The 25,033-nt window shown below is 39.2% G+C and overlaps 1 protein-coding gene across 1 annotated transcript in view; it reads left to right on the forward strand.

The window, feature by feature from the left end:
• The window catches only part of PAPSS1 (3'-phosphoadenosine 5'-phosphosulfate synthase 1), a 111,034-nt gene extending 87,707 nt beyond the window's left edge, over positions 1-23,327 (forward strand). The window contains exons 11-12 of the mRNA XM_043870951.1: positions 3,741-3,970; positions 22,589-23,327. Coding sequence (XP_043726886.1) covers positions 3,741-3,970; positions 22,589-22,727 — 369 coding nt within the window. The 3' untranslated portion in view covers positions 22,728-23,327. The remainder of the gene's footprint in view (positions 1-3,740; positions 3,971-22,588) is intronic.
• Positions 23,328-25,033: the final 1,706 nt, after the last annotated feature.

Below are 25,033 nucleotides of genomic sequence, written 5' to 3' on the forward strand. Positions count from 1 at the left end.
GCCAGTGGCATAAAAAGGTAAGGAATGCATCTTGACCTCAGTCTGCCAGATAGACAGACAGCTCTTTCTGGGTTTTAACAACCATTTTCTGGGCAGCATGTCATTTTCTTCAGAGAGGAAAGGGATTTTCTTTAGGAATTCTGGTCAGGAAGCAATTAATTCAGCTGTGATTGTCAGGAAATACTTCACAGAGTGCTGGGAGCCGGCACACTAGATCCCACTGGTGACAAGGTCATGAGGAGAAGACCTGACAAGCAAGGCAGATCAGGACTTCAGGGATTTCGAAAAGCTGCCCCGGCGCTCACCTTAAAGATGATCTCTGTCTTTCTGATGCTTGCTATATTAGACTACTCCCTAATTTCTGTGACACAGGTAGAAGGCCTTCCCCGATCTCTCTCCAAACAGAATCAACTTAGAACTTTGATCAATATGTCCTCCAGACGGTGGGATCCTATAAGATTATCCAGGATGAAAGGAGTGTTTCAATTTAGACCCCTTTGCTGGCATTCTAGCCTGCTTGGCAAATGCATACTAATGCACATGACTGCTCACAACACCTTAATCATAAACAGAATAAAGAAGCTGATCACACAGAAGGCCCTAATAGGCACAGAGCCCTTCGGGGGTGAGGAAGCCCTATTAGAGAACACAGAAATATTATTCTAAAAGTGGTTAAAGATTTAGAAAAATAAGAGTTCAGAATTGTTCATTTTAACCAGGAATGCTAAACAGGGGCTGCCTCACCGGAGCTGCAGAGTCTTTGTGTGGTAAACCTTTTAGATAAATTTAACTGATAATTTCTGCAAAAGGACTGACCTTTGTGTTCATTAAAGAATAGATTACGGAAAACAGCTTTGCATTCACCTAGGTCATAAAATGTCAATAGGCCCCATGGCCAGAAGATAATGTACAAGACTCTCACAAAGAAGTATGCAGAAAACACCCTCGTTTAGTGAAGGATAAGCTGATGTAATATTAAACTATCTTATCCTTAGAAATGTCCTAACTTAGAATATAAAAGCTACGGTAAAAAATAAAGATTTGCCAGACTCTGCTGCACCCCCAGTCTGGTCACTCTCTCTCTCTCTCTCTCTCTCTCTCTCTGTCTATCTCTCTCTTTCTCTCGCCAACGCCGTTCATCCTGAGGGTACCCCTGGATCCTGCCGAGGCTGGACCCCGCCAACAGAGTAATAGTAATAGTGGCAGTAATAACAACTTTTCTTTATTGAAGGCCAGGTAGTATCCTGAGTACTTTCAAAACTTCCAACAATCTTATGCATTAAGTGTTATCATTCTCATTTTTATAAATTAGGAAACTGAGGCTTGTATAAGGAAATCGCTTCTTCCGTCAGTGAGGGGCAAAGCTAGGATTCATATCTAGGATAGCCTGATTTGAAAGCCTGTGTTCTTAACCAGATACCAGTAGCCATGGCTGACTTGCATTCTCTTCGTTAAAACATATTACCTGTTCAGTAGGTTATAAGTTGACTCACACTAGGCTTTCTTGGAAGAATGACATTTGATTTGCTTACTCATGGCTGTTAAAAATCATAAAGTTTTCTCATAAGGGAACCATTCATTAAAATATACATTGAAACCTTTTAGGTCACCTGCAGGAGAAAGCTGACTCCATGTTTGTTGTGTTTATGTTTAATTTACTCATATAACTTCTAAAGAAGTCAGAGAAGCAATTAAATTTTCTGACAGTTTTACAAGGCAGAGTTAAAACTGGTCCATGTCACCATCATGCTTTTGAAATATATTCCTGGTTTATTGACCAGTTGGCACTTGAATGATTTAAGCATCCAGACATAAATATATAATGAGCAAAGTAAGTTCACCTAAGTTCAGAAAACTTAGATTGCCCTTTTGATTTAACTCCGTAAGCAGTAGCTATTTTTCATGAGCCAGAAAAGATTTTACATTTAAGTGGAGTTGCAGAGTACTTAATTGATGATTTGATTCTGACTGACCCCTTGATACAAATTGAGTCTGAACAAGTGGAATTCTTCTGTGTGTCTGCTGTGGAGGGGCAGAGGGAGATGAGCAGATATTTCATGAAGAGCTGAATCTAGGGTAGATGGAGGAAGAGGTGGTGTATGTGGAGAACAAAGGTCTTCTAGCTTCTTGTTTTGCCATCTGGTGCAAACAGAACTACTGCAGCTCACTGCAAGCAGAAGTAACACTGTAGTGGAAAAAGAGGAAGTTATAGGGCCTTGGGGGTCCTTTCTCTTTAGCTGGCTCATGAGGAAAGCAAACTAGGCTAGTGCTCAGGAGGCTTTTTAATGACCCATGTCTGGAAGTGGCACACATCACTTTGGCTTTCATTTCTTTGATCAGAACTCAGTTGTAGGGAGACTGAGAATTGTATTAAACTGTGTGTTTAGGAAGAAAGATAGTACAAGGTATCTAGAAACACAAATATATGGAAACCTAAGCAAGCAGAAAACAAATTAAGGCAATTATTAACTATAGGAAAAATAGTTGTACAAGGAGAGGAGTAAAATAAAGATGATAACAGCCAACATTTATTGTGTACTTACTCTGTGCCAGGTACTATTCTAAGTCCTCAGTTTTTTTACATGTTAATTTTATTAAAAATTCTATCCAGTAAATAAGATTGTAATCCCCATTTTACGGATAAGTGGTTATTTCACCAAAGTATTGATACCACAGTGTTTATTGAATAAATGGGATAGGGAATGAAGATAGTGGAGTAAGAGCCAAATATCTTCTTTTATAGTAGGAAATAATAATGTGGAAATAATGCCTCTGTTATAATTTTGAACATGACAAATTTGAACTGTGCAGGTCCACTTATATGCAGGTTTTTATCCAGTAAGTATGTACAGTACTACATGATTTGTGCTTGATTGATTCCATGGATGCAGAATCTTGAATACAGTGGGCTGACTCTGGGACTTGTGCATCCACACATACTGAGGGATGACAGTATATAATATCTAAAATTAACAGTCAAGTTACAACTGTATGCACATACTGTTTGAAATATAGATGTCAATATCAGCAGAAACAACTAGAAAAGTTGAAAATCTTCAGGGTAACCTGTTCAAATACAGGGTTTGGGCTTGCCTTCATATTCTTGCACTTTATGAACTATGTTGATATAAAGTACTTGTTAGAAGAGATGCTATCAAGAGAGATGAAATGATATGAAGTGGTCATCATTTATACAGCTATTCATATAGAACTGAGATGGTTTTGTAAATTACTAAATAATGGAGCCATACACTGCGAGGGAACTAAGACCAAATGTGTGGACCTGGGTTTGTCCTACAGTCTGTTGGCTGAGTCACTTAACCTTTGAGGATTCGCTTCCTTCTTGTTTTAATGAGAATGATGCTCTCTTCCAGTTACTCTAACTTCTAGATTGCTGTAGTTCTAGGTGTTAGACCAAGTAATTTTTGTTTTTAAACAGTAAGTCAGTGTGATGGTATAGGCTACAGAGCTACCTTTGAAAGTAGCTGGCTGTTAAGTCACAGCCAACAGCTTGTTTTATGCTTCCCAGCTCCATATACATATATACTTGTAGAGTTTTTTGGAAGGGTTTTTTTTTTTTTTTCCCCCCCTGGCTTCCCAAGATGATGATTTTAATTTGTTGAGATTTCCTACTGATAGATATTGATTATATAAGAAGTGTATGCATTTATTATCCACTTCCTACTTCTAAGCACTGGTCATGAAATCACGGTTATCTAATGTGACCATTTCTATTCTAGGTCCAATGGCATTGCAGAGCACGGATGGTTGCCGGAGCCAACTTCTACATTGTTGGACGAGACCCTGCTGGCATGCCCCATCCAGAAACAGGGAAGGATCTTTATGAGCCGACTCATGGCGCCAAAGTGCTGACCATGGCCCCGGGCCTGATCACCTTGGAGATCGTTCCCTTTCGAGTTGCCGCTTACAACAAGAAAAAGAAGCGGATGGACTACTATGACTCTGAGCAGTAAGCTTTACATTCTGTGCATAAATCTGTGAAACACCGTGTGTTCTGAGCTGCTCCTAGGGTTTTAATGTATTGCCTCATCTTTACAACAGCTTACCAATGACAGGCTTTGTTGTACCAATTTTAGAGACCGGCAAACCAAAGAAACTAATTTCTCAATACTTTAGAAGTAGAAATAAAAATTGAATCTGGTTTCATGGGTCATGATCTTAGGAATTTTGTTGGGAAGTGTTTAAGGCAGTGATGACATTTCTGTCTGCCTTACACAAGTAGTCCAAGGACTCAGTGATGATTTTGCTAGTAAGCGCAAGGGACCTATGTAATAAGAGAGTTTGACTAATATTTGTGTAGTCATTGTGTGACAGGCACTGTCCTCATTGCAGTGTAGGTATTAAGTTAATACTTGTAATTAATGCCCTACACTAATCCTGTGAAGTAGGTGCAGTTATCCCCATCTTGTAGAATAGCAGTAAGATGAGGCATACAAAGTTCAAATATTCTTGTAATGTCACAGATACAGTGAATTGGCAGCTCACTGGGTATGCTGACCACTAAGAGTGCAACTTCATTCTTCAAAGATCTTAGAAGGAGCAAAAATGAACAACTTTTTTGTGCAAATTACTGATAATATTGAACATGTATCTATCTTCTTTTGACTGGCAAAATTTTATTAGTTGCTATGTATAGATAATATCCATACAGACATACCTCAAGATAGTGTGGGTTCAGTTCCAAACCACTGAAATTAAAGTGAATAATCCCAATAAAGCAAGTCACATGAAATTTTTTTGTTTCCTAGTACAGATAAAAGTTATGTTTATATATACTATAGTATGTTAAGCATACAGTAACAGTATTTCTAAAAAGCAATTTACACACCTTAATTTAAAAAACTTTATTGATAAAAATGTTAACCATTCTCTGAGCCTTCAGTGAGTTGTGATGTTTTTGCTGGTGGAGGGTCTTGCCTGGATGTTGATGGCTGCTGACTGATTAGGGTGGTGGTTGCTGAAGGTTGGGCTGTGGTAGGATCTTAAAACAAGACAACAGTGAAGTTTGCCACATCCATTAACTCTTTCACTAATGAGCTCTCTGTAATTACACTATGCTGTTTAATAGAGCTTCTTTCAAAATTGGACTCAGTCCTTGCAAACCCTGCTGCTGTTGTATCAGCTAAAGTTTATGTAATATTCTAAATTCTTTGTTGTCATTTAAAACTCTGTACAGCATCTTACCAGGAATAGATTCCATCTCAAGTAACCACTTTCTTTGCTTATTAGAAGCAAGTCTTTAGCCATTTAAGTTTTATTGTGACATTCAAGCAATTCAGTCAAATCTTCACACTCCACTTCTAATTCTAGTTCTCTTGCTATTTCTACCACATCTGCAGTTCTTTCCTCCACTGAAGCCTCGAACCCCTCAGGTCACCCATGAGGTTTGGAATTCAGTTCAGTTCAGTTGCTCAGTCGTATCCGACTCTTTGCCACCCCATGAAGTGCAGCATGCCAGGCCTCCCTGTCCATCACCAACTCCCGGAGTCCACCCAAACCCATGTCCATCGAATTGGTGATGCCATCCAACCATCTCATTCTCTGTTGTCCCCTTCTCCTCCTGCCCCCAATTTTCCCCAGCATCAGGGTCTTTTCCAATGAGTCAGCTCTTCGCATCAGGTGGCCAAAGTATTGGAGTTTCAGCTTCAGCATCAGTCCTTCCAATGAACACCCAGGACTGATCTCCTTTAGGATGGACTGGTTGGATCTTCTTGCAGTCCAAGGGACTCTCAAGAGTCTTCTCCAACACCACAGTTCAAAAGCATCATTTCTTCGGCACTCAGCTTTCTTTATAGTCCAACTCTCACATCTGTACATGACTACTGGAAAAACCATAGCCTTGACTAGGCGGACCTTTGTTGGCAAAGTAATGTCTCTGCTTTTTAATATGCTGTCTAGATTGGTCATAACTTTCCTTCCAAGGAGTAAGCATCTTTTAATTTCATGGCTGCAATCACCATCTGCAGTGATTTTGGAGCCCAAAAAATAAAGTCAGTCACTGTTTCCACTGTTTCTGCATCTAATTGCCACGAAGTGATTGGACCAGATGCCATGATCTTTGTTTTCTGAATGTTGAGCTTTAAGCCAACTTTTCCACTCTCCTCTTTCACTTTCATCAAGAGGCTCTTTAGTTCTTCACTTTCTGCCATAAGGGTGGTGTCATCTGCATATCTGAGGTTATTGATATTTCTCCCTGCAATCTTTATTCCAGCTTGTGCTTCCTCCAGCCCAGCGTTTCTCATGATGTACTCTGCATATAAGTTAAATAAGCAGGGTGACAATATACAGCCTTGAGGTACTCCTTTTTCTATTTGGAACCAGTCTGTTGTTCCATGTCCAGTTCTAGCTGTTGCTTCCTGACCTGCATACAGTTTTTCAAGAGGCGGGTCAGGTGGTCTGGTATTCCCATCTCTTTCAGAATTTTCCAGAGTTTATTGTGATCCACATAGTCAAAGGCTTTGGCATGGTCAATAAAGCAGAAATAGATGTTTTTCTGGAACTCTCTTGCCTTTTCGATGATCCAGCTGATGTTGGCAATTTGATCTCTGGTTCCTCTGCCTTTTCTAAAACCAACTTGAACATATGGAAGTTCACGGTTCACATATTGCTGAAGCCTGGCTTGGAGAATTTTAAGCATTACTTTACTAGCGTGTGAGATGAGTGCAATTGTGCAGTCGTTTGAGCATTCTTTGGCATTGCCTTTCTTTGGGATTGGAATGAAAACTGACTTTTCCAGTCCTGTGGCCCCTGCTGAGTTTTCCAAATTTGCTGGCATGTTGAGTGCAGCACTTTCACAGCATCATCTTTCAGGATTTGAAATAGCTCAACTGGAATTCCATCACCTCCACCAGCTTTGTTCGTAGTGATGCTTCCTAAGACCCACTTGGCTTCACCTTCCAGGATGTCCGGCTCTAGGTGAATGATCACACCATTGTGATTATCTGGGTCATGAAGATCTTTTTTGTCTAGTTCTTCTGTGTTTGGAATTAGCTTCCTGTGAATGCTGGTATTTTGACCTCTCCCCAGGAATCACAGATATTCTTAATGGCATATAGAATAGTGAATCTTTTTTAGAAGGTTTTCAATTAACTTTGCCCAGATTCATCAGAGGAATTGCTATCTGTGGCAACTATAGCTTTATAAAATATATTTCTTAAATAAGAAGACTTGAAAGTGGAAATTAGTCCTTTATCCACAACATTAGCAGGCATGAAAATAACATTAAATTCATTGCACACCTCCATCAGAGCTCTTGGGTGACCAAGTGCATTGTCAATGAGCAATGCCAATATTCTGTAAAGAATCTTTTCTTCTTGAGCAGAAGTTCTTAACAATAGGCTTAAGATACTCTATAAAACCATGTTGTAAACAGATGTGCTGTCATTCAGACTTTGTTGTTCCATTTATACAGCACAGGCAGAGTAGATTTAGCATCATCCTTAAAGACACTAGGATTTTTGGAATGGTCAATGAACATTGACTTCAATTTAAAGTCATCAGCTGCAGTAACCTCTAACAAGAGTCAGCCTGTCCTTTGAAGCTAGGCATTGACTTCTCCTCTCTAGCTATGAATGGCATCATCTTCCAAGAGAAGGCTGTTTCATCTCCATGGAAAATCTGTTGTTTAGTGTGAAAGTGTTAGTTGCTCAGTTGCGTCTGACTCTTTGTGACTCTGTGGACTGTAGCACACCAGGCTCCTCTGTCCATGGAATTCTACAGGCAAGAATACTGGAGTGTGTTTGCCATTCCCTTCTTCAGGGGCTCTCCAGGGATTGAACCCAGGTCTCCTGCATTGCAGACAGATTCTTTGCCGTCTAAGCCACCAGGGAAGCCCATTGTTTAGTGTAGCCACCTTCATTAATGATCTTAGCTAGATCTTCTGGATAACTTGCCGCAGCTTCTATATCAACACTTGCTGCTTCACCTTGTACTTTTATGTTATGGAGATGACTTCTTTCCTTAAACCTTATGAACCAACCTCTGCATGCTTCAGACTTTTCTTTTTAAACTTCCTCACCTCTCTTAGTCTTCACAGAATTGAAGAGAGTTGGGGCCTTACTCCGAATTAGGCTTTGGCTGAAAGGATTATTGTAGCTGGTTTGATCATCTATCCAGACCACTAATACTTTCTCCATGTGAGCAATAACGCTTGTTTGGCTTGCTTGTCATTCATGTGTTTGATGGACTAACACTTTTAATTTACTTCAATAACTTTTTCTTTGCATTTACAGCTTGGCTGCCTGGCACAAGAGGCCTAGTCCATCTCAGTTTTCAACATGCCTTCCTTGCTAATAAAGCGTAATCATTTCTAGCTTTTGATTTAAAGTGAGAGACATGTGCACTTTTGACTTGAAAACTTAGAGGCATTGTAGGTTATTAATTGACCTGGTTTCAATATTGTTGTGTCTCAGGGAATAGGGAGGCCTGCGAAGGGGAAGAGAGATGGGGGAACGGCTAGTTAGTGGAGCAGTGAGAACATACATTTATTAAGTTCACCATCATTATATGGGCATGGTTCTGGGGCTCTAAAACAATTACAGTAGTAACCTCCAAAATCACAGATCACCAAATATAATAATAATGAAAATGTGTGTGTGTGTGAGTCGCTTAGCCGTGTCTGACTCTTGGCAACCCCATGGACTGTAGCCCCCCAGGCTCCTCTGTCCATGGGATTCTCCAGGCAAGAATACTGGAGCGGGTTGCCATTTCCTTCTCCGATTTTAAGAAATAAGTAATCCAAAAAGGTAGAACCAATTGCAAAATACAGGACTTTAAGAAAAATAATAAACATTAAATATTTCATAGTACTTTGAGATGGAGTAGACCTTAGATATCCTTTAGACAAGCCATTAGTTTTATCAATAGAGAAACTGAATAAATTCAGCAAAGATTGCATTAATAAAGTCTTCTTCTCAATTAAACACCGTTTCTCTAGCCCTCTATTTTTCTTATTATTTATTTAGATCCCAATTAGAAAATTCTAAGTTTATTTTTATTTTAACATCTTGTTTAATTTGATCTAAAGACTTTTCAGGTCTTTGAATTGCTGATTCTGTCATACTTGCTATATGCTAATTAAATTTTTAGATAACATGACCTTCAAGGTTATTATTCAAGTCTTTATAATAGAATTATTAAACTAGGCTTCATAGAGGACAGAACTCACTAGTAACCTTATGATGTACAATTCAGCTTCTGTTAAACATAGTATTATTCAATTAAATACAAATCCTCAAAATTATATTAGTTTCCAGCTCCCATTTTTATCATGTCTACAAAGATGATTTAGTTTGCTAGGTTGAGTCTGTGATTTGGGGGGAGTCATAACAGTGACAGATTAAATATTTTTTTAATTATTATTGTAGGATTGGATTCTTTAAGCTCAGGAAACAAAACTATTGAATGTGTCTAGGGATTAGTCTCTTATAATCTCTTTTCCTTGATTTTAATTCTGTTACTAGTGTTGATCCTACACACGCAAATTCAAGTCTCTTTTCTGTCCTCCCTCTCTTCATTCTGCCAAAATGATGTTTTTTTTCTTCCAAGATTTTTGATACTTTCCCTTTACTGATCAGTTTCTTTCTGTTCAGAATTGGATCTAGAACAGTTTCTCCTAGAAATGTCTCTATTTTGTTATGCTAGAGTCAGAATAGCAAAAGAGCACAGACCTTGAAGCCCAAGGGAATGGAATCACATTCTTGCCCCACCACCCCTGTAGCTGTGTGACCTCAGGTAAATCACTTTCCTCTTTCTGCCCTACTTTCCTCAGCTTCAGAATGGGGAATAGTGATCGTGCTGTATGTATGTATCTTCATAGAGTGGTTGAGGACCAAATCAGTTCATATATGTCATTTGCAAGCAATGTTACCTGGAACCTAGTAAGTACTAGAAATGTGTATATTGTTATCATATATGTAATGTATATATAATGAAAAAGTATGAACAATTGTGAGAATTATCAAAATGTGACACACAGACACAAAATGAGCAAGCACTGTTGGAAAAATGGTGCCAATAGACTTTCTCAAGGCATGGTTACCACACACCTTCAACTTGTGAAGGATACGGTAAACTGAAGTGCAGTAAATGAGGGAAGCCTGTAGGCAGTACACCCTGTAAGTTTAGAGTGGCCGTGTGAGGCTCTAGGAGCAGAAGTTAGGAGTGCTAGCCCCATGCTTGAGTGACTTGAGATTCCTGTGTCATCTCTGGCCTTGTTTCTTTATCTCCAGAATGGTGGCAGTGAATGAACTGATTTCCTTCTAGCTCAAAATCTGTAGTTCTTTCCAGAATCTGTAGCTCCTAGCTATTTTCCGTTAGTAGGAGCTTCATGTTTTGTTGATTAATACTTACTTCATGCATATTGTACCTGCTTATTTAGTCCTCTTGCTTTTTTAGTATAAATTACACTTCAGGTTGAGCAAGTGGTTGCCTCTTAGTTTCTGTGAGGATTGGTTCCAGGACCCCTGCACAGATACCAAAGTCTTCAGATACTCAAGTCTCTTATATAAAATGATGTAGTATTTGTATATGGCTTACACACATCCTCCTATGTACTTTAAATTACCTCTAGATTATTTTTTAATACCTAATACAATATAAATGCTATGTAAATATGATACAAATGCTACGTAAATTACATATATTGTTGCCTGCTCATGATAAATTTTTGTTTTTGCAGTGTCAGTTATTTGTTATCTATCTTCTTTCATTTTGTATTTTGTTTATTTGGATCCTTTCTCCTTTGCTTTTGATGAGCTTGGCCAGAGGTTTATTGATTTTGTTTACCCTTTCAGAAAACCCACTCTTGGTTTTACAAGTTACATTTTGGGGACTTTTTGGAATTCTCTTCTCACCCCCTGAATGTTTTCAGTCAGAGGTTGTTTGAATCCTTGGATGTAGAAACCAAGGATATGGAGGGCCAGCTCTATTTTTTAATTTTTGTTTTCTCAGTTCATCTCTGCTAATGGGTGCTGACTGAAACTTAAGTCTTATAACTTCTCATCTGAAAGAACTCATCCTTTTGTCCATGATACTGTACAGTTCACTCTGTGTTCAGGAATAATGCTGATCCTAACCGCGTGCCCTCATTTAATGTGGCCTGTTTTGTAATGGTTCAGACAAGAAGGAAAAAGAAATTTAAAAAAAATTCTTTTGTTTCTGAAAGGGACATAAATTCTGATGTCATTTAATAAAATAAGTTACCTGCAAAAATAAATACTATTGATAACAAGTGGGACTTGAGGGATTTGTTGGCTTCTCATTTAATGACAAATAATTCTGGAGAAAATGCACAATCTTAGATGATAGCCGACTTTTCTGAGTAATGGACTCTAGAAAATCACAGGAAAACCCCCCAAGTCAATGAACAGAAAAGGCTTATTGTGTAACTGATTTGGGGAAATGTGAAAGCATTTGTGACTGTGCTCAACGGCCTTGGTGTGGGATTCAAGGCAAGACCCACTCTAGACCATTATTTTCTTTTTTCTTTTTTTTTATTTTCTTTTTTTAAACAACTTATTTATGTATTTTAATTGGAGGAAAATTACAATATGTTGATATATTTTTTTGCCATATATCAACATGAATCAGCCACAGGTATACATGTGTCTCCCTCATCCTTAACCTCCCCTCCCACACCCTTCCCCACCCTAGCCCTCTGGGTTGTTCCAGAGCATGGGCTTTGGGTGCCCTGCTAGACCATTATTTTCTGAAGATCTGAGTTGTGGCCCAGGTTATAGTATACTGCCGAACCTCACCATGAGAAGAATTTGCAATAAACCAGAAATGTACCATTTTTACCCTTGTACAAAATTAGGGTTTGCCAATAACTGGAAATTGTTCTAAATCATGGCGTGTTTTGTTTTGGCTTAAAAATAGATGTATGTGTCTCTGTGTGTATTTATATATGTATATGTATGCATATGTATATATATTTGTATACATGCATACACACATACTACAATTTCATTGTCTGAAAAAAAGTGCAGCTATAAAAGCAACGTGATGAGTTTTAAAGGGTCTTTTTGTACCAAAGAGATGCCTTAGAAGGTTAAAGAAAATTTTTTTAAAGAAAAAGCAATTAGAGTAAACTTTGAACTATGTTAGTATATAGGTGATTGAAGTGAAAAATATAAATTAAATATTAAGGAAAACAAAAAAAGCTTCAAGTATGTCTTTTTGTGGTTCAAAACATGTAGGGTCACCATCAGAGATTTTAATTTTCTTAATGTGGAGAGGATTACCTATTGGCAATTCTTTTGAAAGCTCCTCCTGACATTGAGAACCCCCACTGAGGGTAGGCTTGGTTTCCTACAAATCGATAGAATGTATAGTGCTGGGGTGGAATGCTGGGCAGGGCAACCCTTCACTTCTCACCCAGCACGCAGTTTATTTGTGTGGTTTATGTACAAATGTTATGAGTGAAACCTCTTTCTGAAAGTAACAGTTAGTCACTTAGAGAGTTAGAGGTGAGAAGTAGAATTGTTCTGCACGTGGCCAACTACTTAAAACTTAGATGAGTTTGCATTTTGATGAGTTAAGGAAGCAAAACTAGAGTTGAGCTTTTACACTTCTTGTGCGGATGTGTTTTGTTACTGTGGTTTCCTTGCATGATCAGTTGATTTAATCACACACAGGACCATAGAGTCCATCTGTATGTAGTTGAATGATGTGCTGGGAAGCCCTTGATAACTTTCATGTTTTGTTAAGTCTGTGTAATACTGCTTTAAGTCTCTCTTTTAATCATTCAAAAGCTAAATAATTACATCAGTTCTCATAAGATTTTCCAGTGATGAATTCTATATTAGTTGCATGACTGGCTCACTTTCTTCGAATTTTTTTTGAGTTACTAAATCTTAATAAATGGTAACTTGGGAAGCTTTAAAACTGCCTTAGTTTTCTAATTTTTTATATTCCTGTTCAAGTGTAATTAAGTTGATGGGAATATGTTGGAAAGTGATTAAAATTTTGTGGAAAGGCGATAGTCTTTGATGTAGTGAGAAAACACAGTTATTAATTATGCACATATGAGGTTGTCTTATGTTTGATTAATGGATATTACTCAATGCCAGCTTTTATGTAATTAATGATTTTATCTCTTTGATTTGACTAAATACCAGTGTAAGACAAGGCTTAGGGATTAAAAAACCATGAAGATTACAGGCGAGATATTATTGATAAGAATTATGATAAAAATCATCTGTTTATACTTAGGAAGTTAAGTAGGTTCATATTAGCTGTAATAATGACTCAAGGAAATTTAGTTTAAGATTAAAGCCCATTCTTTCAGCTATTACAAACTTGTAGAGATAATTCAGCTATTTGCAATTTTTTTCCCCTTTAGCAATAATTCTTCTTTGTATTTGGATAGGTTAATGCAAATTTTTGGTTCATATTTTTGAAATAGCAGCTCACCAAAAAGAGAGTGCACGTGAGTCAGAGTGCCTGGTGGAAATGGGTCAATGAGGGAACAGGTAGACATAAATGTTTGCTTTTGGTTATTTCCATGTTATCAGTAGAGTATTTCTTTCATATTTTTAATTCTGAATAAAGTGAAGTTGCTCAGTCATGTCCGACTCTTTGCGACCCCATGGACTGTAGCCTACCAGGTTTCTCCGTCCATGGGATCTTCCAGGCAAGAGTACTGGAGTGGATTGCTATTTCCTTCTCCAAGGATTTTAATTTTGAAGTATACCTTAAATCATGTACTACTACTACTTACTGTTTTGTTTTTTTTTTTTTAAAGCACTGCACTTATAGACATCCTTCAAGGTTTTTCTCATGTATTCTTCACTCTTTTATATACTTTTCACAGGAGAGCTCACCTGCTCTAGTGGTTTCTGTGTGGTGACACTCAAAGCTATTCCTCAGTGTTTCCAAGTTGCTAATTATGTTAACTTTCTATTGCCCTGTAACAAATTAACACAAATTTAGTGGCTTAAAACATTACCCATTTATAACCTCACAGTTCCTTAGGTCAGAAGCCTGGAATGGCTAAGCCAGACTCTCTGGCCCGCTAGGCTCTTATCTGAAGGCTCTGGAAAGAATCAACTTCCGAGATGCCCTTGTTGGAAAAATTCAGTTCCTTACGGTTACAGGACTGAGGGTCCCTGTCTTCTTACTGGTTAATAGGGGGATCGTTCTCTGCAGCTCAGAGCCATATTGGGGTTTTTCCTCGTGGGCCTCTTGATCTCAGTGTTAGACCCTCCCTCACATCAAATCCCTGAGGCTCAAATCTGTGAGTGCTGTGTCATCTGAGAACAGTCTTTGCTTTTAGAGGGCTTGAGTGATTAGGCGTCTAATTAATTAGTTAGGCCCACTCACATAGTTTCACTGTTTTAGGTCAATTGATTAGTAACTTCAATTGCTTCTGCAAAATTCCTTTTGCCATATAAGGACATATCATGGTAGTGACACCTTCATGGGGTAAAGGTCATGAAGGCCATCTTAGAATCCTCTCTACACACTAATGGGCGTTTCTGCTTAGATTTCATGATGTTATTTAAAATGTTCAGAAGCAGCTTTACCTTTCCCTTCATATATCTCCAAATCCTAAATTCCTTAGTTACTTGTTCTTCTCATTATGTAGAATCTTGAAGTCCTTTATTCTTTCACCTTACTCTTTACACCCAAGTCTTGTCATCTTGACCCCTGAAATATTTCTTGTGTGAATTCTGTTTTCTTTCTTGCTGTATAGTCTTTGCCACACATAAAGATTTCTCTTAAAGTACTGGGGAACTGTCTGCCGTTAATTCATAAAATGTTTTTATTGATTTTGATGTTTCTTGTGAAAACTTGTGGAAGTCTGACAGTAATTGCATGAATTTGCCAATGAGTCTTGTCCTGTGCTTGCAGATTTTTCACATACTTTATGGCAAAAGTTTTATTTTTTTATTGCATAGATAATAATTATTAGATAATAATAGTAAATATTATATTTATTGCATGGGGGTTATTGCATAATCATTAACAGATAAGGTCTCATTTAAAATCTTTGAATCATAATTAATGACAGTACTATATATATTTTTGAAAGTCAAATTATATATTTTATATATGCTGTATTTTGTTTTAAAGTCAACATTTACATTGAAATTAGGATAAACTTTCCAAATTTGCTATTCTTTTATTTATTAACTACATATTGATCTTTACTACATATACCCTTGCTAAGTGTGGGCACTGTGGTTGGAAACAAGCTTGATTTGTTGCCTTAATAGATATAGAACTTACATTCTGGAGAAGACAGACAATAAACCATTAATGACACAGTTAACTAAGGGTCGCATGTGCTTTGCAGAAGACTTGTGGCAAGCTCAGCTGACACTTATCTGACCAAGTCTAGGTTATCAGGGATGGGTTGCTGGAGTAGGTGACATTTAGGCTGAGTTCCAAAAGATGAATAGGCATTCATACCCTTGATAAAGATGGAGGTAATAGACTATGCCAAAGCCTTTGACTATGTGGATCACAATAAACTATGGAAAATTCTTCAAGAGATGGGAATACCAGACCACCTGACCCGCCTCTTGAAAAACCTGTATGCAGGTCAGGAAGCAACAGCTAGAACTGGACATGGAACAACAGACTGGTTCCAAATAGGAAAAGGAGTACGTCAAGGCTGTATATTGTCACCCTGCTTATTTAACTTATATGCAGAGTACATCATGAGAAACGCTGGGCTGGAGGAAGCACAAGCTGGAATAAAGATTGCAGGGAGAAATATCAATAACCTCAGATATGCAGATGACACCACCCTTATGGCAGAAAGTGAAGAAAAACTAAAGAGCCTCTTGATGAAAGTGAAACAACAGAGTGAAAAAGTTGGCTTAAAGCTCAACATTCAGAAAACTAAGATCATGGCATCCAGTCCCATCACTTCATGGCAAATAGATGGGGAAACAGTGGCTGACTTTATTTTTTTGGGCTCCAAAATCACTGCAGATAGTGACTGCAGCCATGAAATTAAAAGACACTCCTTGGAAGGAAAGTTATGACCAATCTAGACAGCATATTAAAAAGCAGAGACATTACTTTGCCAACAAAGGTCCGCCTAGTCAAGGCTATGGTTTTTCCAGTGGTCAGTATGGATGTGAGAGTTGGACCATAAAGAAAGCTGAGCGCTGAAGAATTGATGCTTTTGAACTGTGGTGTTGGAGAAGACTCTTGAGAGTCCCTTGGACTGCAAGGAGATCCAACCAGTCCATCCTAAAGGAGATCAGTCCTAGGTGTTCATTGGAAGGACTGATGCTGAAGCTGAAACTCCAATACTTTGGCCTCCTGATGCAAAGAGCTGACTCATTGGAAAAGACCCTGATGCTGGGAGGGATTGGGGGCAGGAGGAGAAGGGGACAACAGAAGATGAGATGGTTGGATGGCATCACCGACTCAATGGACATGAGTTTGGGCAGACTCCGGGAGTTGTTGATGGACAGGGAGGCCTGGCGTGCTGCAGTCCATGGGGTGGCAAAGAGTCGGACACGACTGAGAGACTAAACTGAACGAAACTGAATAGCATTCTGGACAAAGAGATAAGCACTTGCAAAGGTGCTGAGGTGATAAGACCCAGAGGGCTTGGGAAGAAGGGCAGGGTGGATAGGAAAAGGGAGTGAAAGGAGCAGGATGAGATGGGGACTAGATAAAGCAGTTTTTTGAAAGGTACAAACTGGAATAGATTTTTTTTTTTTTTTTTAAAGATGGAATTTTTTATTATCACAGACATTTTTACCCAGATGAGTATTTATAGCAGAAAAATGACTACTTGCACAGAGTTTAGCAGTTTGGAGGTTAGCGGTAGATAATAGGAGTACAATTGCTTCTAGTTAGACAGATAACTATAATACAATAGACTTACTTGTGAAGCTAAACTCATAATTGGTCTCATAATTGGAATAGATTTTTAAAAGATAGTGTTGTTACAGTGTACATTAGATACTGGGAAGGTCAAGTTTTTGGTAATTAGGTAAATTGGATTATACTGACTGATTTCTCCTAAGAAATTAACTAAAAATTCTGGATAAAGAAAAATGTTTTCAGAAAAGCATTATGGCACTGATAAGATGATAAGAACTGTCAGGGTAAACTGTTAAGTGAAAGTTAGAACTTCTGTTAACTTAATTGTTGAAGTTGCTTTTGCCCTGATGAACCTAGCTGACTTGAGTGTTGATTTCCATAGTCCTGACCAGGGTGGGGAGTCAAACAGGAGACACTCCCGTGAAGCTGGTGCTCCCTCCCACCTTAGGTGTTTAGAGAGAACCGGAAGTGAACCCCACTCATTCCTCTTCCCTGAGAGTCTGAGCGGAGCCCTGAGCTTTAGGCTCAGAAGCTCAGACCTGCTCAGATGGGCCAAACTCAGATTACCTTCTTGTTGCTGCTGTTTAGGCACTTAGTCTTGTCTGACTGTTTTGTAACATGGACTGTGGTCCCCCAGGTTCCTCTCTCCCTGGGATTTCCCAGGCAAGAATACTGGAGTGGGTTGCCATTTCCTCCTCCAGGGGGTCGGGTATCAAAGCCCTGTCTCCTCCATTGGCAGGTGGGTTCTTTACCACTGAACCACCAGGGAAGCCCTCATATTGCCTGGATTATGTTAAAAAAAATCAGCAACCCAAAAACTCTCAAGCCGTGAAATCAGTTTTTGGTGGTTCTTAACTGGGCATGCCTCTTAAATATTCAGCAGAAGTGAATGTATACTCTCACTGGATTGTTACTTCCTTGTCTTCAACCTCAGCTTAGTCCCACAAATAATTATACAGGCTTAATAGACAGTTTAAGTCAAAAATGATAAAACATACAAGGAAACAGCACCAACAAAAGAAAAAAAAAAAAAAAGGAAACTGCCTTCAGCACAAGCAGGTTTGCAAAGACTTCACATATCAGAATTATCAGACGTGAATTACAGAGTAACTATACTTGCAGTGTTTATTAAACACAGACACGTTTGGGACTACTACTTGGCCCTTAAAAGTACAGACATGACCTAGCAGTATAGAAGAGAGAACGGTGGGAGGGAGGTCAGTGTGGAGGTGTGCTATGGTGCAGGCAACAGTTAATGAGGTGATGGTTTGGGCAGCTTGCAACGTGGAGACTGGAAGAAAGACAAGTAGGCATTCCCTGGAAACTTCTTATTTGACTGAATATCTGAGAGGAGCTGTGCTCTAGCTTTTATTTAAAGAGTTTTGAGGGGAGGAAAACATGATGAATTAAGATTTTGGTAAATTAGTTTGAGATAATTAAATTTTTCATGTGTTTTGATTGGTCTTTGGTTTGGAAATAAAAAATTATTAAATTTGTCACATATGATGCCAACCAATGCTTTTTGGTTCCTGGAAAGAAAGCCATAAACAGCTAATTATCTGATTTTGAATAAATTATTTGTATTTGAAGAGAATTCTTAGTGTTTTGAGGTACACTGTATTATGTATGAGTTTCTTTCGGGTTAGATCAAAGTTAATTAGCTCCCAAAGAGTTAATTCGATTCACTTATAAGTTACTACCCTCATCTTCAATTCTGTCAGAGAAATTTCTCTTTGTGTCTCTGATTGCTTATCATCTAATTAGCATTTTTTTAAAAAAGCCAGTTGAATTGAATATGAACTTTTGAAAGATAAATGCGAAGGGCCCCCCTCTGACCCCAGCCTCTTGTCTATCTGAACAACTTGAGCTGGTGGCTCTGTTGGTCGCATATGTGAGAGACAGCAGATGGTTGTAAAGATTTAAAATCTTGAGCACATGGCCACGAGTTGCTGTGCTTCGGAGTCGGTCAAGATGCTGGCCACATGTAGTGAGTGGTCGTACATGGGACAAGATGCTGCGCCCCAGGCTCCCCCAGTCTGATGGCTGCTGTGCCTTTTCCAGCCCTGAGTCCTAACACCTCTTCCCCTTCGGTTGTTTTTTAGGTTGTGTGTTTTATTGTTTTTTGGAGAGAGAGAGAGAGTGTGTGTGTTTGTGTGTGTGTGTGTGTGTGTGTGTTTTAGAGAAGGCGTTCTTTCAGCTGTGGATTGTAAGAATCTGTGACCAAGTGGTTTTGAAAAGGGAAAAAAACCAGACCTGCGTTTCTTTTTTCAGGTGCTATGGATGTCGGTTACCGAGTGCAGTCAGACGGGCTAACTGGAATTGCTTTGCAGTGAAAGCCTGTGCTGTACTGACTTGCTCCGTCGTGTCTGACTCTTTGTGACCCCAGGGACTGCAGCCCGCCAGGCTCCTCTGTCCATAGGGGATTCTCCAGAGAGGAATACTGGAGTGGATTGCCTCGCCCTCCTCCAGGGGCTCTTCCCAACCCAGGGATCGAACCCAGGTCTCCTGCATTGCGGGCAGATTCTTTACCAGCTGAGCTATGAGGGAAGCCCAGTGAAAGCCTTAGGTCCTTTGTTTAGTAGCCTGACCTGCTTCTGGCAGATTCCCGATTACTCACAGGTAGGGTTCATAGCTAGTTTTTAGGTCATTCCCAGAAGAGCTCAGTTTTTACTTGGTTTATTTTTTCCTGTGGAAAGCTATCCATTCAAAGCTGTGATTGTGAAAACTGTGATTAGATTACAGATAGTGACTCTTGTGTCAAGTCCTTGCATCTGACTTCTGATAAAAAAAAAAAATACAATCCTCATGTGATGGATAGAAGTACAAGTATGAGGCAGAGGGAAATAAATGTGTTTTCCGGAGCCAGGGTGGAGTGGAAACACCAGTTTGTGGAAGCAGAAACTCCCATTTCATGTGATGAAGAAATGCTTGTGGCATGCGGGACAGATGGAGTGTGAAATAGGGTCAGGAAAAGAGGTACCCAGGGACTGTGGTTTTAAAGTGCAATTTCAGAAGGAATGCACGCTGACTTCTGGATTTCAGACTCTTTGGCATTCTGAGGAAAGAAAGGACTTTAATTGGTCTGGCTTTTTTCCTTTAATCACAAAGTCAGGACAGAGTCATTCTGCAAGCTGCTCCCTCATTTTCTTTCTCATTGCCCATCAGGAACAGGCACTTTCTACACAGACAGGGGGTTTCCTTTTTTGAAATCAAAAGTTTAAATTGACATGGCCAGAAAGATCTAGGGTCATAATTTTCCTTAATGAGGCTTATGGAAGGAATTGTTAAGTGAACCTCCTGAGGAACAGAAACGTTCAAGCAACTTTTGTCAAATGATTGTTAGCCAAACTAGTCAGTTGTACATTGGGTTGGAATGAGTGTTTTTCGACACAGTTGGAGAGATCTGGACCCCTGCAGGCCCTTGACTTCCTTTCCAGGTGCTGCTTTGCTACGTTCTGCCTGGAGGGATAACCTCTCTGGCTTGGAGATAAAGTCACTTAACTGCATTGATGGATCTTATGATCAGTTCCTACCATACAGGTTCTGGGTTCCTCTCAGGAGATGATCTTACATCTTTATTGAGAAGGTTGAGACCATCTTGCATTAACCACCTCATCTCTTGCTAACTATAGATCATCACTTATTTCTTTTCTTCATTCTTCACTCTCAGAACTTCTTTCTCTTTGTTCATCCCAGACTTTATCTTCTCCAGCTTTCATTTCTTAGCTGTTTCTCTCTCCTGGCTTTCATTCTCCTCCCTTTTCTCATTCTTGCCACTTATTTTCTTCTGCCTACATACGTGGTAAGACCTCTCCTTTCCTTTAAAAAAAATCTTTTCTCCACTCTGTATCTCTGCTGCTTTACCACTTGATCTCTTTCCTTCATCATCCGCTTGGTTGTTCAGTTGCTCAGTTGTGTCCGAATCTTTGCTACCCCATGGGTTGCAGCACACCAGGCTTCCCTGTCCTTCACTATCTTCTGGAGTTTGCTCAAACTCATGTCCATTGAGTCAGTGATGCCACTGAAACTGCTGATTAAAGAGAATTTAAATTTTGATTCATTTATCCAATGGATTTTCCTCTGTCATGGTCATCTTCCTTAGCCCCTCTGTGGCCTTGACAGAAATTTTACTTTTTTCATGAATCATCACTTACATTTTTTACTGTTCTTCAGTATACTCTAATGACTGTGTAACTGTATTCAGGGATGTACGTAGTTTACTTAAACCTTCAACTGTCATCATTTACAACGTTTTTACATAAAACAACTTTAAATAACTATCTTTATGCATAATGTTTGCAGGCCTCTCCAATTATTTCCTTTACATCAGTTCAGTTCAGTTCAGTCACTCAGTTGTGTCAGACTCTTTGCGGGGTTTTTGCGACCCCATGAATCGCAGCACGCCAGGCCTCCCTGTCCATCACAAACTCCAGAGTTTACTCAAACTCATGCCCATCGAGTCGGTGATGCCATCCAGCCATCTCATCTTCTGTCATCCCCTTCTCCTCCTGCTGCCCCCAGTCCCTCCCAGCATCAGGGTCTTTTCCAATGAGTCAACTCTTCGCATCAGGTGGCCAAAGTGCTGGAGTTTCAGCATCAGTCCTTCCAATGAACACCTGGGACTAATCTCCTTTAGGATGGACTGGTTGGATCTCCTTGCAGTCCAAGGGACTCTCAAGAGTCTTCTCCAACACCACAGTTCAAAAGCATCAATTTTTCGGATTGATCCCTAGAAATCTAATTATTAGTTAAAACATACCTGGCATATCTGTAGAAGCAAGGACCACTGGCAGTTTATGATTTCACTTGATTTCCAAGTTAACTCCACAGATAGCAAAGTGGGGAAGGAACAAACGTACAGCCACTGATGAGGATCACAAGGAGGGCTTGTGATCTAGTGAGTTGAATGACCTAGAACTCTCTCTGGGTTCTTATCTGCTGCCTAGTCAGTCCCCTTGTTTGAGGGAAAAGGTTGAAATTACCAGTAGACATTGTGTGTCTTAGCCATAGGTGCTCTATACTTAATAGTCTAAGGGTTTTTGTGTGTTTTGAAGGTATGAAGCTGAAAAGAACTAACACTGCCTTTGTGTAATACCTTATCAATGGAATAGTATTAATCATTGCTACTTACTTGTTTATTATTTTTCAAGTTCCAATTTTTCTCTTGCTGTTCCAAAATGCATTTAGCCTTTCCGATTCAGACTGTCTAAAAATTTTTCAACAGGTGCTAGTTAAATTAGATGTTTTTCCAAAAAAAAAAAAAAAATTCCTATTTCTAAATTTTTAGTTGCCAAGAATTGGGGAGGAGGGAAGGAAATGTGTATGGTTATAAAAGGGCTTCCCTCATAGCTCAGTCGGTAAAGAATCTGCCTGCAATGCAGGAGACCAGGTTCGATCCCTGGGTTGGGAAGATCCCCTGGAGAAGGAAATGGCAGCCCACTCCAGTATTCTTGCCTGGGAAATCCCAAGAACAGTGGAGCCTGGCAGAGTACAGTCCGTGGGGTCACAAGCGTCGGACGTGACTTAGCGACTAAACCAACAATAAAGGGGCAATCCAAGCAACCATCATTTTATTTTGTGATTTTTGATACTCTGATGTTTCTTGGTCTGTGACAAACCTGAAATCAGGTTGATATGTATAAGTATTACATTTCATCTAGATCTTTTTCATTAAGCTTCTCTACCATGAACAGAAGAAACAAACTTTTTTTAAAATTTCACTATTTACAAAGTTTTTTAAAATGTGAAATAATTTTCTTTTTTCTCTCCCTTTCAGCCATGAAGACTTTGAATTTATTTCAGGAACACGAATGCGCAAACTTGCCCGAGAAGGCCAGAAACCTCCTGAAGGTTTCATGGCTCCCAAGGCCTGGGATGTGCTGGTGGAGTACTACAAATCTTTGGAGAAGGCTTAAGCTGTTCACCCAGCCAGTTCACCTTTGACACCACACCGAATAACAAGAGGGGACCACGTAGTTACTGTTGGCATTTTTTTGTGGTGGTATCTGTCCAGACATGCATCCCCCAAACAGACCCCTTTCCTTAAGTATTAACAGCATCGTTTGGTCTGCCTTATGAGTTCTGTTTTGAACTAGTGTAACACACTCCTGGTTTTAGTGTATCTTTTCCAACTTATTGTAGTTATATTCCTACAGTCCAGTTTTAAAACCTTGTCTTTTTGTATTATATTTATGCTTCTGTCTTATCATTTTTTCAAGCTCGTATATCAGTTGTAACCAATAGTATACACATTGAATCTCACTTTTCATGTCTTGAAAAAAGAAAAAAAGATCCACTAAACAATAAACTTGGCTAGGTCTTGTTTTGGGAATTTTACAAGACATCTGTAGAAATTAGATTTTTTTTTTTTTTTCTGACAGTGAAAATATAAACTGCTTTCTTCTTTCCCCTCAGCTATTGATCTCTTAACTCTTATAATCTAAGGTATATTAATGTCTATGTAAACTCTGAATGAACTTTCTTGATTCAATAAAATTAAACTTTTTGGCTTCTTATTTATGTGATTTTTAAAAAATATTGTTATGTTTACACATACTTACCCTTCGTGTGAGAAAGTTTCTGGTGGAGAAAGGAATCTAATAATTAGTAGAATCGAATAATCAGTTCCAAGTACTGTTTCATAGTGAGTTTTTAAGTGGGAAAATAATGATGCATTCTCAATCCATCCAAAACCTCAGCCTCTTTTCCCAAATATCTCTCTAATATTCTTAAATACCTCAGATGGTGGTACTAGTAGTAGACCATGATGGAGGGATGTTAGGGTTTGCCCGTCAGTTTATCTGGAGTGGGGGACAACATATCAAGTTTGCTTTTGTAGAATATCCCAAATACTCGAGTCGTGGTTTCATGGTGGCAGTGATGGAGTCAAGATTCTGGGGGCAGTGAGTATGCAGTGGTGATGGCACCCATGGTATCGGGATCTCCTGGGCAGTATTATCCTATCTCAAATATTCCAGTGGAATGACCTTGGCTGAGTCCTCTGCCTCTAACTTCTCATTTCTGATCATTTTCTAAGCCTTATTCTCTTGCCTTTTCCATCAGTTCTGTAAGATACCCAGCAGTTTTCCTACATATTCCTTTGGTGCTTAAATTATCTGCAGTTTCTGTTTACCAAGAGCCCTGGTCATAACAGGTGGCAAGTGGAAAAAAAAAATGTGTCTTTCACATTAAAATCTTGATAGTGCTAAATTGAAGCTGATTTTTGCTGTTAACATTTTTTTTTTAAGGTTTATTGCTTTATTTTATTTCTGACTGTGCTGGGTCTTCATTGCTGTGCATGGGCCTTCTCTAGTTGCAGTGAGCGGGGGCTCCTTGGAGTTGCAGTGCTCAGGTTTCTCATTGTGGTGGCCTCTCTTGTGGAGCACAGGCTCTAGAATGTATGAGCTTCAGTAGTTACGGCGTGCGGGCTCAGTGGTTGAGGCTTGAGGTTCTCTAGGCACTCGGGCTTCGTTTCTCTGCAGCATGTGGGATCAAACCCATGTCCCGGGCATTGGCAGGAGGATACCTCACCACTGGACTGCCAGGGAAACCCTACTGTTAACATATTTTAAAAGTGTAAATACAGAGGAAGGAATTTTAGTTCTTGGCACTCAGAACACTTACCCTTTTAAAATTACAAAAGTATACTTGTAAAGTCCAGATGAGAACATGAAGAACAGAAACCAATGGCATTAAGGTAAAATGTGGTTGAAAAAGCAGCTTTGTGTTCTGTTGTTCCCGAGTTAGTTGTGTTCTATCATATAATTGTCGTTCCTGAGTTCGTCCCATTGTGGAATTTGCCGTCACCCCCCCAGAGAGGCACATGATGAAAACGTGATTCTAGGACCCAGTGTTCTTGGAATTGGCCAGGCACCTGTGTGTTCTGGAAAGATGGAGAAGAAAATAAAAGTACCCAGTGATTTCTACAAGTCCACAGGTCGGTATGTGTGTCTTTAATCTACAGTTATGATATATGTAGAAATTTTATTTTTTCCTTTCCAGTTCATAAAAATGAGCCCAAACCAGTCTTTAAAAGCTTCAGCCCTTACACCAAGCCTCTCCTGCCAAGTGGTCTTGGAAATCTCAATGCCATTTTTATCTATCCATCAGCTGGAAAAGTGAATGGAAAAATAATAATTTTTTTTCTTTGAAGGAAGTAAAAGAAAGTGCAGTCATCTTGGCAGAAGTATAATGTTTTAAATCTGTCAATTCTCTATTCCAC

Source organism: Cervus elaphus, chromosome 17 (assembly GCF_910594005.1).
Source record: "Cervus elaphus chromosome 17, mCerEla1.1, whole genome shotgun sequence".
In the NCBI taxonomy this organism is placed as follows: domain Eukaryota; kingdom Metazoa; phylum Chordata; class Mammalia; order Artiodactyla; family Cervidae; genus Cervus; species Cervus elaphus.